This window comes from Callospermophilus lateralis, chromosome 4 (assembly GCF_048772815.1).
Source record: "Callospermophilus lateralis isolate mCalLat2 chromosome 4, mCalLat2.hap1, whole genome shotgun sequence".
Taxonomy (NCBI): domain Eukaryota; kingdom Metazoa; phylum Chordata; class Mammalia; order Rodentia; family Sciuridae; genus Callospermophilus; species Callospermophilus lateralis.
Window position 1 is genome coordinate 94,793,533 of NC_135308.1, and position 17,157 is coordinate 94,810,689.

At 32.4% G+C, this 17,157-nt stretch overlaps 1 protein-coding gene across 6 annotated transcripts in view; it reads left to right on the top strand.

Moving 5' to 3' along the window:
- The window catches only part of Ccdc91 (coiled-coil domain containing 91), a 321,339-nt gene that overhangs the window by 73,987 nt on the left and 230,195 nt on the right, over positions 1–17,157 (top strand). For 4 of the 6 annotated variants that reach the window (XM_076852739.1, XM_076852737.1, XM_076852743.1 and 1 more), the window contains 2 exons: positions 7,110–7,153; positions 9,399–9,477. In XM_076852739.1, coding sequence (XP_076708854.1) covers positions 7,124–7,153; positions 9,399–9,477 — 109 coding nt within the window. In that variant the 5' untranslated portion in view covers positions 7,110–7,123. Of the gene's footprint in view, positions 1–6,171; positions 6,293–7,109; positions 7,154–9,396; positions 9,478–17,157 lie in introns of those variants that run through there. The other 2 variants (XM_076852740.1, XM_076852744.1) reach the window with 2 other exon arrangements.

The window sequence follows — 17,157 nt, forward strand, 5'->3', positions numbered from 1 at the left end:
TTTCTCATCACAACATCATATATGTATTCTGTATAACAATGAGGTTATCCTTCCATCTTCTGTGCAACTCCCCTCCTCCCTCCTTTTCCCTCCTCCCTCTCTTTCTTATTTAGTGGTAATCTTCTTCTCATGCTCTTCCTCCCTATCCCATTTGAGTCACGCCGCTGCTTATATCAGAGAAGACATTCGGCATTTGCTTTTTAGGGATTGGCTAACTTCACTTAGCATAATCTGCTCTAATGCCATACATTTCCCTGCAAATGCCATGATCTTGTTATTTTTTAGTGCTGAGTAATATTCCATTGTATATAAATGCCACGTTTTTTTTTTTTTTTTTATCCATTCATCTATTTAAGGGCATCTAGGTTGGTTCCACAGTCTAGCTATTGTGAATTGTGCTGCTATAAACATTGATGTGGCTGTGTCCCTGTAGTATGCTCTTTTTAGGTCTTTTGGGTATAGTCCAAGAAGGGAAATAGCTGGGTTGAATGGTGGTTCCATTCCCATCTTTCCAAGGAACCTCCATACTGCTTTCCAAACTGGGTGCACCAATTTGCAGTCCCACCAGCAATGTATGAGTGTATCTTTTTCCCTGCATCCTCGCCAGCACTTGTTGTTGTTTGTCTTCTTAATGGCTGAAATTTTTCCCCTCACACATCAGATAGAGCTCTGATCTTTAGAATATACAAAGAACTCAAAAAGTTAAACGACAAAAAAATAAATAACCCAATCAACAAATGTGCCAAGGACCTGAACAGACACTTCTCAGAACAGGATATACAATCAATCAACAAATACATGAAAAAATGCTCACCATCTCTAGCAATCAGAGAAATGCAAATTAAAACTACTCTAAGATACCATCTCACTCCAGTAAGAATGTTGCCTGTATTCTTAATGATTGCCACTCTGACAAGAGTGAGATGAAATATAGTGTAGTTTTGATTTGCATTTCTTTAATTGCTAGAGATGTTGAACATGTTTTTGTATATTTGTTGATCAATTGTATTTTTTCTTCTGTGAAGTGTCTGTTCAGTTCTTAGCCCATATATTGATTGGTTATTTGTGGATGCTAATTCACAATAAGGTGGGGGACACTAGAGAAGAATAGTGTTACCTTAGATTAGGTAGAGGGAAGGGAAGTGAAGGGAAGGGAGGGGAGGGGAGGAGATTTGCGGATAGAAAGGAGAGTAGAACAAAACAGAAATTACTACTATTTCTCTCTCTCTCTCTCTCTCTCTCTCTCTATATATATATATATATATATATATATATATATATATATAATTGCATGACCAATGTGATTCTACATGTACACTCAGAAAAATGAGAAATTGTATCCCATCTATGTATGATATATCAAAGTGCATAAATGCATTCTACTGTCTTGTAAAACTAATTAAATCAAATTTAAAAATTAAAAAAAATTAAATGGTGGGCTGGGTTTGTGGCTCAGTGGTGAAGCACTTGCCTGGCATGTGTGGAGGCACTGGGTTCGATCCTCAGCACTACATGAAAACAAATAAATTTGTTTAAAAAGTCTTTCTGTTGGGAATATATGATCCCAGACATTTGGTTACTTCTGGAAAATTTGTGCAGAAAATTAAGATCATGAGTGCATGCATTCTTTGAAAGGCGTGATTTCGTAGAATCAGTTAACCCTCAACCTGTGGAAAGACTGCCTTTAAAGAATTGGGGGAGGTAGGAGAATTAACCAGAGAGGATGGAAAGTGGACAAGAAGGTAAGTGCTTTATAATTTTTATTTTTTGTTGTTATCTTGGGATGTGTAAATTTCCTGGTAAACACAAAGTCTTGTTTGGCAATGCAGATGAATATTATAAAAAGAAATATCTTAGTTATTAGAATTATTAGTGGATGAGATGTTTTCCTCTCTGATCAATTATGAATAGAATGTTTTTCAAGTAATGAATTTATATTTCAGTAATTTTTTTTGGACTTGTGATAATATTCTGCATTGGCAAAGTTTCACTTGTAGTATAATGTATAGCAGTACTTCTTTTATTCACTGCATAGGAATTTCAAAATTAATCATTAGCCCCAATAATAACTGGATACTTGAAGAGAGTAGAATGAAGTAGAGTAATTTCTGTTAAGATCTAGACCTTCAGGCTCTTACCTTAATATGGGTAGAACTGTGTTAGTGCTAGCAACTTGATCTTCTCCTGACCAAGCCCCAATGTGTTTTTATTGGAAAAATAAGAGGGAAAAAGGAAGTCATGTGGGAACTATTAACAACTCATTTGCTTCCATTCAGTCATTTATTCCAAAAGCATTAATTCAAAATATTCGTTGAGCCCCTATAACTTACAATGTTGTAGGAACTGCTCAGTTCAAGGTGCAAAGAAGTTAAACAAAAAAAAAAGTCCCCACACTGCTCCCAGATTTCTTATAGAAACCTAGGCAAATAGCTTCCTTGAACTGATAAGCCTCATGTTCAGAACTTCAATTAGTTTTTTCTATTATCTCAGTCTTAATGGCTGTTCAATTTTAAATCAAGTACGTGTGTGTGTGTGTGTGTGTGTGTGTGTGTGTGTGTGTTTACGCGCGCGCACCCCGTTCCCTCTTTCTGCTTTATGTTTGCCATGGAGAGTCAGAAAACAATAACAAAAAATTGTCTCTTGCTTCTAGGAAACATAGCATGGAAAAGAATCAGATTGCAAAGTATTATTGTGATTCTTAGGATGGTGGTTAGCAAGTAGTTTTCCAGATGGGATAGAGATTGGATAAATGCTAAGTGGACAGTGTTAACTGGAAGGACACTTGGGCATCCCAAGGTGAATAATATAGATGACTTCTTGACAGATATTATTTTTTGAAGTCAGTTTTCTAAGGGTCTTTTTCTCAGACCTCCCCCCCCATACTCATTTTAATTTGCTTTGTTTTGGAGCAGCTTTGTTGTCTAGAGATACAGTTTATTTATTGTATAAATACATGTAACAGGAAAATGTAATGGAGGGCAACATTATAAAAATTCTAATTTATTCATTCACTAAATGTTATTTTAAAGCACTTATGTCTCCTTTTATAGTTAATTTCATAAAGCCTACTGAGTTTTTCCCCGAGAATTTTAATGGAAATAATAGGTAGGTTGGCTCATAGTACTTAATTTCTTTCCTTATACCCATAGTTGAAATTTGTAAGTCTCTTTGTACCCCCCCTTCTTTTTCACATCCTCATTTTTTACCTTCTAGTGGCCATATATTTAACACGTATAGACAATTATTTTAGTCATCACCAGTGTATCTGTACATAATATGCTTATTATTGTTACCATTTTATTTTCCAACTTCAGACTCATCAGCTTTCTAATATTAAAGTTAGGGCTTGAAGTTGTCTTTTTTATTACATGCTGTACCCCATAACACATATCCCATCTTCTTTTATAGTTCACAAATGGTTATATTTTAATTTTGATGTAATTACTTATTCATTGTTTATATTATTTTGATTATATGAATACCATTCACAACTGGAAAATGTAGTGTATAATGTTTACTTTTCTTGTCCAACATATTGGTTTCTCTGTTTTCATTTGGTTAGTTTTTTTTGTCACTAATCCAACCCTAAAATTTCCCCTCATTTTAAATAATTGCATTAATGATGGTAAAACATATGACATAGTCTATTAATTTCATTTGCTTGAATACATCCTGGAGGAGCTTCCTGATCTGCTTCAACCTAGACTGGTTGTTCTCTAATCCTGTGATATAGGTATCTTGGGAATTTAGTTTACCATCATTATTCTGGAAGAATTTCCTTTTCATTTCACATTTTACCATAGTTGGATCTCATTTCCCAGTTCCACATAGTCTTCATTGTTGTCTTATTCCTTGGGTTTAATGCCATAACTATTTTAAGAAAGTGGGAAATAAAAAATTGTTTCAAGACTATAGGTGGGGATATTACTTTATTTGTTCTTCAGTTATTTGTTGGTTTGGCTAATTATCGAATTCTATGTTATAAAACATTTTCCCTTTGAATTTTAAAAGCATTGCTCCGTTGTTTTTCATTGATGCTGTTGTGAAGTCTGATGCCATTATTTTATTCATTCTCTCTATAAACCCTATTTTATATCTTGGGAAGCTTCTTGAATCTTATCTTTGTCTCTATTGTGTCTTGGTGTGGGTTTCTTCTGTTTTCTTGGGTACATGATAGACCTATTAAATCTGTATATAATATCCTTTAATTTTAGAAAATTTTCTTGAATTATCTTGTGAATGATTTTTTACTTTTTGACAGTTGTTAAACCTAGATATTCCGAAAATTTTGAATGTAAATTCTCATGCTGATAACAAAGTTTCCATGTCTTTTCCTGCCATGACACAAAAGAATGAATTACATGATCTCTTAATTGTTTGGTCAGGCTTATGATTCTGTAACTTAGATGAAAGTCGTATTTGGTGTTGGTACATTCTTAGAATATTTGTATTTTAGAGGCTATCATGTTAAGTTGCAGAAATACTCTAAAATGTTTTGTAGGAATGCATTTTAGATAAAATAATATTTGAAATGTACTGGAGTGGCTAAATCTATAACAAAGCCACACTTGTAACATTTCCTTTTAAAAACTAATTTTAAATTTTTGTATTTTGTAAAATTGATTATTACAAATGAATGCTATTAATTTTCTTTCCTCTTACTCTTCAGAATGTCCAAGAAGAAACAAACTTGCAGGATTTGATGTTTACATTAGAGAAAGATTATTGCTTTAAAATAATTTTTACTTCTCTAGTACTATATTCTAAGAAACAGGGACACATTTTTTAAAATGAAATATATCGATATTGCTTTGAAAAAATGAAGAGGAAATCTGTCATTTGCCTTTAGTATATAGAAGTTGCTGGGATATGGAAAATATCAGGAGTTACTAATATGTTCTTTTGTGAGCTAAATCAGAATTGGCATGGTAGTTGATTCATTACCATAACCAAACAAACTGAAATGATTGTTTTGTATGGGTATTTGTTTTTGTTTTCAAATTTTCTGGCACCTTACAGATAATTTATTGGTATGTGATTTATGAAAACGCCTAAGAGCATTACTCTAAAAATACCATTCTTTTGAAACCATATTATTTGAGTATGGCATTTTTAGATGCTAAAAATATCTTTTAATTGTCTTTTGAGATTTGTGGGATACATGTGGCTAAGACAAGATTGGTGTTTATAGTCTGACTAGGTCAATTCTCAGTATCCATATAATTCTTCTTTCATAATTTCTTCATGAAAAAAGTAATCATACAGATTCTGTTCACTTACAACACAAAATTAATATAAATTCCATTTCAAACTAACCACCATCCAAAATTTCTGTAAGTCTGGTTTATATTTTGTAAGTGCTGTATGTGGATGCCTTGCTTAGCTTTAATTTTTGGAGAAATACATCTTTTAGAATTGTGGTAACGGTCACAATATGCTATCATATTCTGGTTCTAAGAGTAATGCTCTTAGGTGTTTTCAAAAATCACATACCAATGCCCTTTTAATGCCCTTTTTGTTTTAAATCTGTCTACCTACTGTTTTTATGCAAACAAATTTGCTTTGCCTATTAAAATAGCCATGAAGATTAACATTTTTAACTTTTATTTTAACAATTTTCTAAGTTCTCCTTACAAAGGCACTAATACTAATTTCAGTGAGCAAGCAGAGCATGTCTACAGATGACTGCTAAAAGCCAGGAATCTTAGAAAATGCCTTTAGGATTATTACTTGACATATGGCTTAATTTCCATAGCTGTTTTATGAGAAGTGGGAGAGAATTATTTTCCTGTAATCAAGTCTATCTTGTATTACTGAGTCAAGGAAACTATAATTAGTATTTGAATATATTCACTTTTGAAAGAAAAGAAAACCAGGTATTACTGACCAAAGTGTCACTTGCAGCTACTGACTCACAATTTTAAGTTCCAAATTATATCTTGAAAAACTATGTAAGAAAATTTTTTCCATATTAATGCGGACCATCTAATACTTCTTTTTACCTTTTCAGGTTTTTTAGTTCTTTCATGGTTTGTTAGGTAAAGCTGTTATTTTGGTTTTTTTTTTGTTTGTTTTTTTTTAAAGAGAGAGGGAGGGAGGGAGGGAGGGAGGGAGAGAGAGAGAGAGAGAGAGAGAGAGAGAGAGAATTTTTTTTTAATATTTATTTTTTAGTTCTTGGTGGACACAACATCTTTGTTTGTATGTGGTGCTGAGGATCTAACCGCATGCCAGGCGAGTGCGGTACCGCTTGAGCCACATCCCCAGCCCCTGCTACTTTGTTTTTTAAGCACAGGTACTAGTATGAGTTCATCCTTCCATTTTTATGTGTTTAGAACAGAATAAAGTATATGCTATCCTATTGCTTGTCTCTTACATACTTTAAGGTTAAAGAAGAGAGGAATTCTGGATATTTGCTTGTGTTTTTCTCATCCCTAGTCTCCCATGAATACATGACTTGATTTATCTTGATCAGCCTAGTAACTTGCTCCACATTTTTCCAAAAGTGCAAAGCAGTTTCGGCTAAAAATACACATATCAAAATGCTCCAAAAGTTGTGGCCACAGCTCAAAAATGCTGATCAATTTTGAAAATCTAAATCAGCCCGGCCATGAAACCGAGGGAAGAACCTTTGTGGTGAAGGACAGATTTCCAACAATTCACCACAGTCCTGTTCTTAGCTAGCGTTTGTGCTGATGTTGCCAGACAACTGAGGAATAGATGCAAAAAGCAGGAAGCATTATTGAATTGAGCCCTAGCGCCAATTTGGGAAAAGAAAATTAAAATGTAAAAGAATATTTTTCCACTCCTGGCGTCTGAACATAAAATGGCAAAATACATGGTTACTGAAAAAGTTACAGAAATTGGTAATTTTGCCAGAAAGTCAAAGTCAATTACCATTTTTTTTTGGTGTTAAAAATTGCATACATTGATAGTTTAAACTTTTTTTTTTTTTTAACACATAAGAAGTAGTTTTCCTGTAAGAATCAAAATGTGTATACATTTAAGTTAGGGGAAAAAATCAAAATGTATGTACATTTAAGTTGGGGAAGTGTTTTGACATAAATGGCTGTGTGTGTGGTCTTATTTTAGTGTCTTTTGATATTTTTTAGGTGACACTTGAAGAATGGATGATGATGATTTTGGTGGTTTTGAGGTATGTATTATTATTTGTTTGTGTGTTTTAACTTTTGTAAGGTTATAATGCAGTAATCTATTTTGAAAATATATTATTTTTTGTTGGCATTCATGATATTTTCTTAATCACCTTGACTATAATCCTGGAATTAAAAAAAAAAGAGAATTCAAGAAAAATTAAAAAGTATCATCCCTCTGAAAGTCAAAACTGATTTATTATTATTGAAGGTTTGGTTTTGCCCATAGGAATGATTTAAATTGAGGTAATTAAGTGCTACCAGTAGAAGCACTAAAGAAGAGGTTTTAAAAATTGTCAGCAGATGATTTTGCTGGGATACATATCTATTAGGAAATACTTGTGAGATGAGGAATGAGTGTTAGAGATCTTGTCACATTTGCATGTTTACACCTGTAACGAGTTGATTTAGTGTATGAAGTACATAGCCTTTTGGTGGTTTGTAAAACTAATTAGCATGTTTGTGTTATTAGATTATTCTCTCAGGTTTTGGTTGGATACTTTGTAAGTGGAAATTGTTAACTGAAGAAGCAGTGTCTTTTCCTTAATCCTTTTCAATGTGTGTTCATTTTATTGAAATATTTTATAACCTAGTTATTTTTATGGAGCCAGTATAGTCTTGCAGGAAAATCTCTGGATTAAGAGTCAGGATGCCTGAGCTCAAGTCCTGGAACTACCATCAAGTGAGCTTTGCAATTTTTTTTTCTTTTTTTTTTTAAAGTACAATTTTCACCTCACTTGGATTTGATAAAAAGTGAATCATAAAATTAAGGAATGTAATTAATGTCATTAATAGGAGAAATAAGGTTTTAAGTATACATATAATGTTCTTAATTTTATGAAAGAATGATGTGTTTTTTTGGAGTTAAGATAACTTTCTATTTTGTTTATCTTTAATATCTATCAATATGGAGCTATTTAGTGTATGGACAAACCTATTTTTTGTGTTTCATCTAACACTGGTTTTTGCTTAGCACATTTGAGTGTTTTCTGCATTTTATTTAGTATTTTAGTTTTTCTGAGGTGATTGAATTTTATTTATATTATTGAAATGTAATATTTCCATATTATCATCTGGTTAATTGTTAAACAATTGTTGATTGTTTGGAAATTGTTGGCTATTTGGAGGATACAATCAAGTATAATTCCCTTTGTTTAAGTCATCCTTAATATATAAAATATATAAAACTGAATGGGTAGTGCTCTTTGAGTAACAATTACACCTCAATATTATGTTCAATCCATGTATTCCTTTCACTATTTCATAGGTGCAGTGTCAACTGACATTGTAATAATTGTTGCTATTAGGTTTCTTTTCACCCCAGCTGTAGAAGCATGTCAGGCTACTATCCTTGGTCATATATAATATGTTTATTTTTTTTCAGCTTGTAGCAAGTAGTACTATATCCTGTGTCACTTAGTTCCTGTGGCAGATTGTTTCATTTGACTTCTCCTTGGCTGACAACTCAATGCAGAATTCAAATTGAAATTATGGCTCTAATTTTTAGTAATAATTTTGCTGTGACCTGGTCACCTAAGAGACATAAAACTCTGTATTCTTACCCACAAACTCAAAATTCAGTAATTGACTGTCCCCAAATTGGAGCACTTGTTCATCAAAATGTCAGTTTTAGGAATTTTCTAATGCTAGTAAGTCCAGCTAGTAATTATTCAAGGAGCTGGAGAATTCCTTTCCTATTTTTTTTAAATACCTAAATCTAATGTGAATTAATTTAAAAGATTTGGGTTCTACATTTTTATATTTCTAAATCCCTAAGTCTAATGTGAATTAATTTAAAAGATTTGGGCTCTATATTTTTATATTTCTTATATGGATGGGTAAATATTGTGGTGAGTTAAGTTAGAATAGTTAAAAAAAGTTCACAAATGAATCCATGATTAAGGGATATATGAAATAAAAATTTCATTGAGATGAGATTTATTTTAATAAGGAAGAAAGATATTTACTTGAAGATAATAGGATATGGGCGCTGTGGGTGGTAATGTATGGTAGGGAAGGCAGCAATAAACCCTGAAGAGCAACTGGGTATTTAGAATTTGGAAGTATTTGATGTTCTATTCTCATGTATAACTAATTAAAACAAATAAAAAAATTAAAAAATGTTTTTAGTGTATTACAGAAGATAAGCATGTAAAACTGGGATATTTGATCACTTAAATAGAATTTCTACTTTTTAGATCTTCTAAAATAATCTTGCCTTTTTGTTTATTTGTTTGCTTTTCCTAGGCTGCAGAGACTTTTGATGGTGGAAATGGTGAAACCCAAACAACATCTCCTGCTATTCCTTGGGCTGCCTTCCCTACAGGTACTGATAGACAATAATTAGGAGTTTTTCCCCATTTAACATTTTTGTCTTTTTCAAAATCTTTTTCTACTTTTTCACTTGTCCTTCTCTGATCAGAAGATTGACTCTTTAATCTAGTTTTCATTTTAAAGAGAAAATTATGAATTACATTACAGATTCCATGGTAATGGCTTGATCCTAAAAATGATCTTGGGAACATTAAATGAAATTAAAGTATAATTTATATTTTTATAATTTATCTTAGTTTTAGAAAGGTGAGGTGTCAAATAATTTTTTAGTCTTGATCATTTGTTAAAGACTGCCATTTAATACCCTAAAAATAACATTATTTTTGCTAGTATTTAAATTGCTCATAGTAAAATCATTTATAAATATTGAATATTAAAAATAAATCATCAAGGCTGGAGGATTAACTCAATGGTAGAGTTTGTGCTTAGTATGTACAAGGTATTGGGATTTAAACCCCCAAAACACACACACACATACACGCACACACACGCACACACACACAGATGCACGCACAAGTCATTAAAGAAATTAAGTACAAAAAATTATATTATTGAGAGATATTTCTAAGAAACCTAATGTTCAGTAGTAGTATAATTCATGTCTATATAAGAATTTGACTTTTCTAGGCTTTTTTTGTCAAATCATTATAAAGTTAGGGCTTAAAGATGAAAGTCTTTTTCTTTGACAGTTTTGCCTGATCCTAGATTATTGGAGGTATGCATCCTACAAGTGTTTATTGAATGCTTAGTTTGCATTAGACCCCATGAGGATGTGTAGAGCATAGTCTAATCCATATTTCAAGGGCAAGGGCAAGCTTATTTTGTGAAGTACATTTGTCATTTGAAAGGAATGATGATTTTTTCACCCATTCATTTAGTAAATGCTTACTTCATGCCTGGTGTGGCTGAGTCAGTATATATTGTTGATCTGAACTTTGAAAGATGCATGTGATTTCAAAAGACAGATATGGGATAGTAGTATGTGATTGAACCCAGTGCCCACTGCATGTGAGGCAAGCGCTCTACCACTGAGCCATAACCCTAGCCTCAGTAGGGGAGGATTTTGAAGGGAGGAAGGCAAATGGAACAAAAATGCAACAGAGGAACAAAAAGGGATGGCCTAGTTAGAATGCTCATTCTTGCTTCATGTTTTGTGTGCTCTGCCCAGAATTGTCTCCCTTACTTCCCATGCTACTTTTCCCCATTCTTTACTATCTTACTTATTAATTATGTTATTTCTTGCTTTAATGTTTCTTTTTCTGTGAAACTTCCCACTAAACCCTCTCATGTCTACCTGCAACTTATTATCCAACTTCCAGTTAGATTTTAAGTTTTGTGAGTTTAGCCATCATGTCTATTTGTACTATTATTGTATCTTAACTGCCAAGCATAGTGTCTAGTTTATAGTTGTCCCTTGATAAGTATTTGTAGAATGAATAATTGGAAAAAATGAATGAATTTAGTAATGGAATCAATGAATAGATTAAGATGGCAGTGGAAATCAATAGGAAGCATAAGGACAACAAATGATATTTGTGTAATGTTAGAATTTTTCTGTACAGAACAACTACCCTTTCCTGTTGTGCAGATGAAAAAATGATGGTATAGGTATGTTTAGGGATGAAATTTATTCTTTCTAATTCTATTTCAGTTCTTTTCAGTAACTCAGTTTTTTTAAAAAAGGCACCAGGACATTCTGACTAGATGTGATTGTGAAAGAGGAGTCAGATTGATTTTTGAGGTTTCAAGCCTTGATTATGAAGAAATGTTGTTAGTATGACTAGAAATAGAAATAGAGAATTTCGGGGTTGGTTTTAGAGAGAGTAGGGACATAATGAATTCTCTTAAACTTGGGTATTTAAGGTCTCTAGAACTGAGTAGAAAGGTCAGGGCTAGAGTTCTGAGCTTGGGAGTTGTAGATTAATCTAGAGATGTAACTCAGTGGTAAAGCATTTGTCTAGTACATGTAGGCCCTGAGTTGGGTCCTCAGTACCAGATTTAAAAAAAAAAGTCACAAAAAGTTGCAGGGGATCACAGGAAGAAACAGTGTATAGAAAGAGTAGGGCTGAATGGATTAATATAGGTGTCCATAGAGAATAGAATTCTGTGAGGTAAGGGGAGGGTAGTCAAGTACTACAGCATAGAAATTAGAAAATTTTGAAAAAGCTATTATCAACTAGTGTCAAAGGCTGTAGAGAGGATGATTGGTGAGATTGTAGGTTCATGGAAAACCCATAGGTGGCTAACCATGGTTTTTGAGGAAATAGATTCAGTAGATTGGAAGTTGAAACCAATTTTTAACTTTTTATAAAAGCAGGAACAGAATCTGTTTTTCTATAATAACTTAAGGCAGTATACTAAAGAATTATATATTATGGGAAAATTATCTAATTTCTGTTTCTCAGAAATGAACACTATATGATTTTTGTGTTCAAATCAACACTATATGATATATGTGTTCACTATATGATTTTTCAAGTCTTCAAAGTCTTCAAAGCCGAAACCAGTTAGAATTAAAGAACAACTTCTTTTCTGTGTGCACGCGCACACACACACATACACACACAACATCTGTCCCTCACTTCCTTAAAAACAAAACAAAACAAAACAAAATCTCCCAGAGCTATAGAAAGTACTCTTTTGGGATTTTTTTTTTTTTTTTCCCCAGAAAGGAGAAAAAACAAACCTGGCTACGGGTTGAAGTTAAAAACCTGGTACATATTCTTCTAGCCAAAGCAATCTTTTTTCTCTTCCATAGGTAGTTTGTTTTCTTCTGGCTCCTGGGGAAGTCAGCCTCTGATTTAGGTAGCTAGAAAATGTTTACATGAGAGTGATATGAATAGGCTAATTGGCATAACAATTTAATCATTTCTACACTAACACCAGTGAAGATAGAACCTTTAAGAGATCTGAGATTCTTTTCAGCCTAAGACAAATTTTCTCCTTGTTTTTTTTCTACCTGAGGTATAGCCTCAGCTGTCTATGATATATATGAAAAATATTTCTTGAAATAGATGAATATTAATCAAGTTTTACTGTAGCTTAAAATCTAAGACGATAACTCAGTAATATTGTTTTAAGTTTTGAAGTATTCAGGGGGGAAATGAAAATCTTCACTCTTGGTGTTAGGTTAAGGAATTTTGTTAGAGTATAATGGATTAGTAGATCTTGTGTTTATACTTTTTCAGGACTCATGGTTAGATGGAGCATGATTTTTGTAATAGCAACAGGAATAATTAATGGATCTCTCCAAGTGTCTGTTTATAACCTGCCAATCTGTCAGTGGGTCCAGGTACCTCAAGATCTGCATTTTTCTGTACATTAGCATCATTAACATAATGGAGCCTTTTAAAATTCTAGCTTATATGTAATTCTGATGATGAAATTAATTAATTAATTAATTGCCAGATAGCATAAATGAAATGCAAATTCTTATCTGTGGGCTTATATCATGTTAGAGCATCTAACTTGTAATATGTGTCTTTACACATCATTATCAGGAATTGGAGAAGGTAAGTGATGGATATAAATTAGCAATCTCTTCTTTACCTTTTGCTCTTTCTGTCTATAAACATGGCTATTATTACTTTATTTCAGTGAAAGCTATCTAAGAAGAATTGCCTTTATTCAAACATTTTCCTCCTTTTCCATAGTCTTACCTTCTAGATTGCTTTCTATGATTATTCTCTTAGAAGCCTGTGAGCTAATCTGTGATCTATGTAGTGTTTCTGTGCCTTTGCCATTGCTCCTAATTGTAATACCTTTCCTCATCTCCCATATGCTTACCTGAGTCATATTTTTCAAGAAAAGCTTTACACTAAATTTATTCTAAATTAGTTCTGTATCTCATTAACTTCTTCCTATGAGGAACTGTTATCATTTATTCCTGCAGTACTTGTTTTGTGCTTAGTTCTTACTAATTCATAGTTTTAAAAGTTGTGGTAAAACACATACAACAGAATTTACCATCTTAATAATTTTAAAGTATATAGGTCAGTATTGTACCTTGTAAAATTGAAACTTTATACCTATTAAACAACTCCCTGTTTTCCCTCTCTCCTCAGTCCCTGACAATCACCTTTGTACTTTCAGTTTCTTTTTTTTTTATTGATTTTATTATTTTTTTTGTACTTTCAGTTTCTATGAATTTGTTATAGATACCTCTTTAAGTATGTGTCTTTTGTTTTGGGCTGGGCATTGATCTCAAGAACTTGCATATGTTTGTCAGGTGCTATATTACTGAACTACGTCTCCAGGCCTTTTGAAAAAAATTATTTTGAGGCAGGGTCTTGGTAAGTAGTTCAGACTGGTCTCAAATTTTTTATCCTTCTACCTCAGCCTCTTGAGTAGCTGGGATTACAGGCATGAGCACCATATTTGGCCAGTATTTGTCTTTTTGTGACTATCTTATTTTACTTAGAATAACATCTTAAAGATTCATTCATGTTGTAGCATGTGTCAAAATTTACTCCCTTTTTAATCCTGTGTAATATTCCATTGTGTATTTTGATCTCCTTTCTTAATACATTCATCTGTTCGTGGATATTTGGGTTGACTCCACCTTTGACTATTTTAAATAAGGTTGCTATGAATGTGGGTGTTTATTTTGTAATTTTAGTTTCATTTTATCAGTATGACTCATCTCTATGTTTTCTTTTTAGTCTGAGCTTTGGAGGACAGAGACCAGGTTTTAAACTTTTTCAAACCCTAAGTGCCTAATATAGCACTATGCCTTGTTAAAAATCAGTGCCCACTATTTCTTGGTGAATAGTAGAACAGATTTACTTTCAGTTATCTCTTTTTGATTATTTTTAATTCTGTGGGGTGAATTAAATAGTCTTTTGATGATAAGTTAGAAGGGTACAAACCTAAACTTTCCTTGAAAAATACATTAATCTTGAAAATCTTTGGTATTTATTCAAAGATAGCTAAGAAATTATTTCCTTTGGGACTTAGTTTACTTCTGGTCATCAGAAGACATATGCCTAGAAATCATGATTAATAAGAGTAGCTATAGATTCTGTGAATGAAAGCATAGCTATTTTATAAGTCTGTTCTCATCTCTGTTCTAGTTCTGCTGTGTACCAATAGGTACCAGTAGAAGTTAGACCAAATTTTAGTTTAATATATTACAGTTCTATATGCAATAATAGCACTATTCAATTTTCTTACCTCCTTTTTTTCTTATTAATTTTTCTAAAGGAAAAAATTTTAGATTTTGTGCATAATAGAAGAAAGTTTTTGATTTGGCTATTTATAGGACTGTACTTTTTAGAAAAGGACTTTTCAGTATTTGACTAGGAAATATTTTGTTATTTATAATTATTCTAAATCAAAGATATTTCTTTCATAAATGGACTGGTAATGTTCTTTTTAGGAAACTATGAGCAGAGACTTCAAAATTAATGACTACTATATATATGTACACACACACATACACACACACACGCACACACACACGATATAGAGTATACCTATACTTACATTCTGATTTCTTTCTTTGTCCACTTTCACCTTTAATGCAAGTTCTCTACATATACTCTTTGAAAGAAGGACCATGTCTTTAGTTGACCTTGGAAGTTCTAAGAATTGTATCTTAGTTTGGCATCTGTGGTTTTGATCATATTTTTTGATTGCAGTAGACCCAGAGTTTCAGAATTCATGGAATTTATTTAAATTAATTCTTTGGTTTGTTTTCTCATTCATCCTCCATTCACTCATTTATTATATATTTGTAATTATACTGTGTAACAGACAATAAATGCCACATGCTGTGAATTTTATTCCATTTTAGTGATGTTATATGAAAACTGTCACCTTGAAGGACAGGGTGTTTCATGAAATCTATTGTTAATATTGGCAAACACTTTCATCAGTAATTTTAGCTTCAAAACTTTGATAGCAGTTGTGTGAAAAGAATATTAGGTTAGAATGCATTGTTATGTTGCCATTTTGTACAAAGTGGGTGGTGCTATTTTACAGGCAAATGACTCTTCGCTTTTTACTTTTAACTGTATAAATATAAATTGTCTACAAGGCGAGGTGGGAGGCAAAACCTTGAATACTGTCCTTTCCAATAATGTTTCTCAGTTCTTGTAGAACTACACAGACCACATTAGAATGCATTGACCATCAAAGGGAAAAACAAGTGGTCCAGATAGATACTTTAATCCAAATTAGCTCGTTCAAAACAGCTTATAAAGAGGGCAAACTAAACTGTCACAAGCCGACCCGTTAGAAGGAATAATGGGAATTGGACCAGCAGATGTTGAACCAAATAACTTAGATGTGGTTCACTTTGCATCTGGAGCTATTTGCATACAAAGCCAACAGGAAAGTTCAAACATTTTTCTTAAGACATTGGCAGAGAGAAACCTGGAAGACAGATGCCTTTTTGATTTCATGGTTCAGTTTTTCCATTCTCCATTCTCCTGGCCAGGAAAACCTAGGACAACAAATCGGTCATTTTATTAATATCCCATTACTCTCCTTGCTAACCCTGTTTTTCCAGTAGAATCTGTGTTACACATCTATGAGAGCTCAGAACCTGAGTCTACAAACTTTTGTTTGAGGAATAATTGTTTGAATATTTTTCTTCAGATTTATCTGTGACTTGCAGTGGTAACAATAAACATTAACCAAATGCATTGGTCTGGCCTATATTTGAGGTAAAATTTCAAGGTGACTCATTACATATTCACATAACTACTATGCAATAGGCAATATGGATAATGTTTAAAAACTTTCCATATTTTTTATTTTATATCTGTGTTAGACACTTTGTCTGGATTATATAAAAACTCGATTCCATTGTAATATAATTTAATAGCATCTTTACACAGATTATTCGAAGAGAAAACTGCCATATAGCTTCTTTTTACTACTTTCTATGTTTCTAGTTACCTTCCAGGTTATTGACTTACATTCTTTTATTCTGGAGTCAGTTTATTTTAATGATACCTAAGACAATAGCTTCCGTAAAGTTCTGAGTTATTACTAAACATATAAGTATTAGTCTTCATGTGGGTTTTCAGTAATTTATGGCAGTCCGTGTTCATTAATATACATAATTGAGGATTATACAAGTAATATTTGTTATGACATTGGAGATGAGGTTTACATTGTGGTTTAGAGTCACACTGAAAAGTTCTGGCTACGTTGTCGAGCTCACTGTAACTTCTCTGAAATGTTGATAATTAATTTGTTGATTGAAAGACTAAATGATATGTAAGTGTTCTTTAAGATTTCAAGTTCTGTGTTTGTTATTTATTTATTTTTTCTGGTAACAGTTGTCTATAATATGAGTAGCTTCAACTTACTGGGTTTCATTGTGCCTAGTTTTAACTGTGTGGTGCAACTGACAATAGAACTAATGTAATAAATTACATTTGTTCTAAAAACATAGCTATACACATAGAATACAAATATTAATATGAATAACTATAATACTTAAGACAAACTTGGTCCTCTTCTATATATTTTAATGATGAATTACTGTTTATATATATTTTTTTCCTTATAGTATTTTATGGTACCATCTGTATCTGTTCTGATTCGGAGTTTGCTTTTTACAAAGACTGGTGTGCTTTTTAGAACATTTTAGAATATATTTATATACAAATGAATAGCTTAAAAATAATGTTGTAGATATTTTCTGTATTACTGAAAAAAT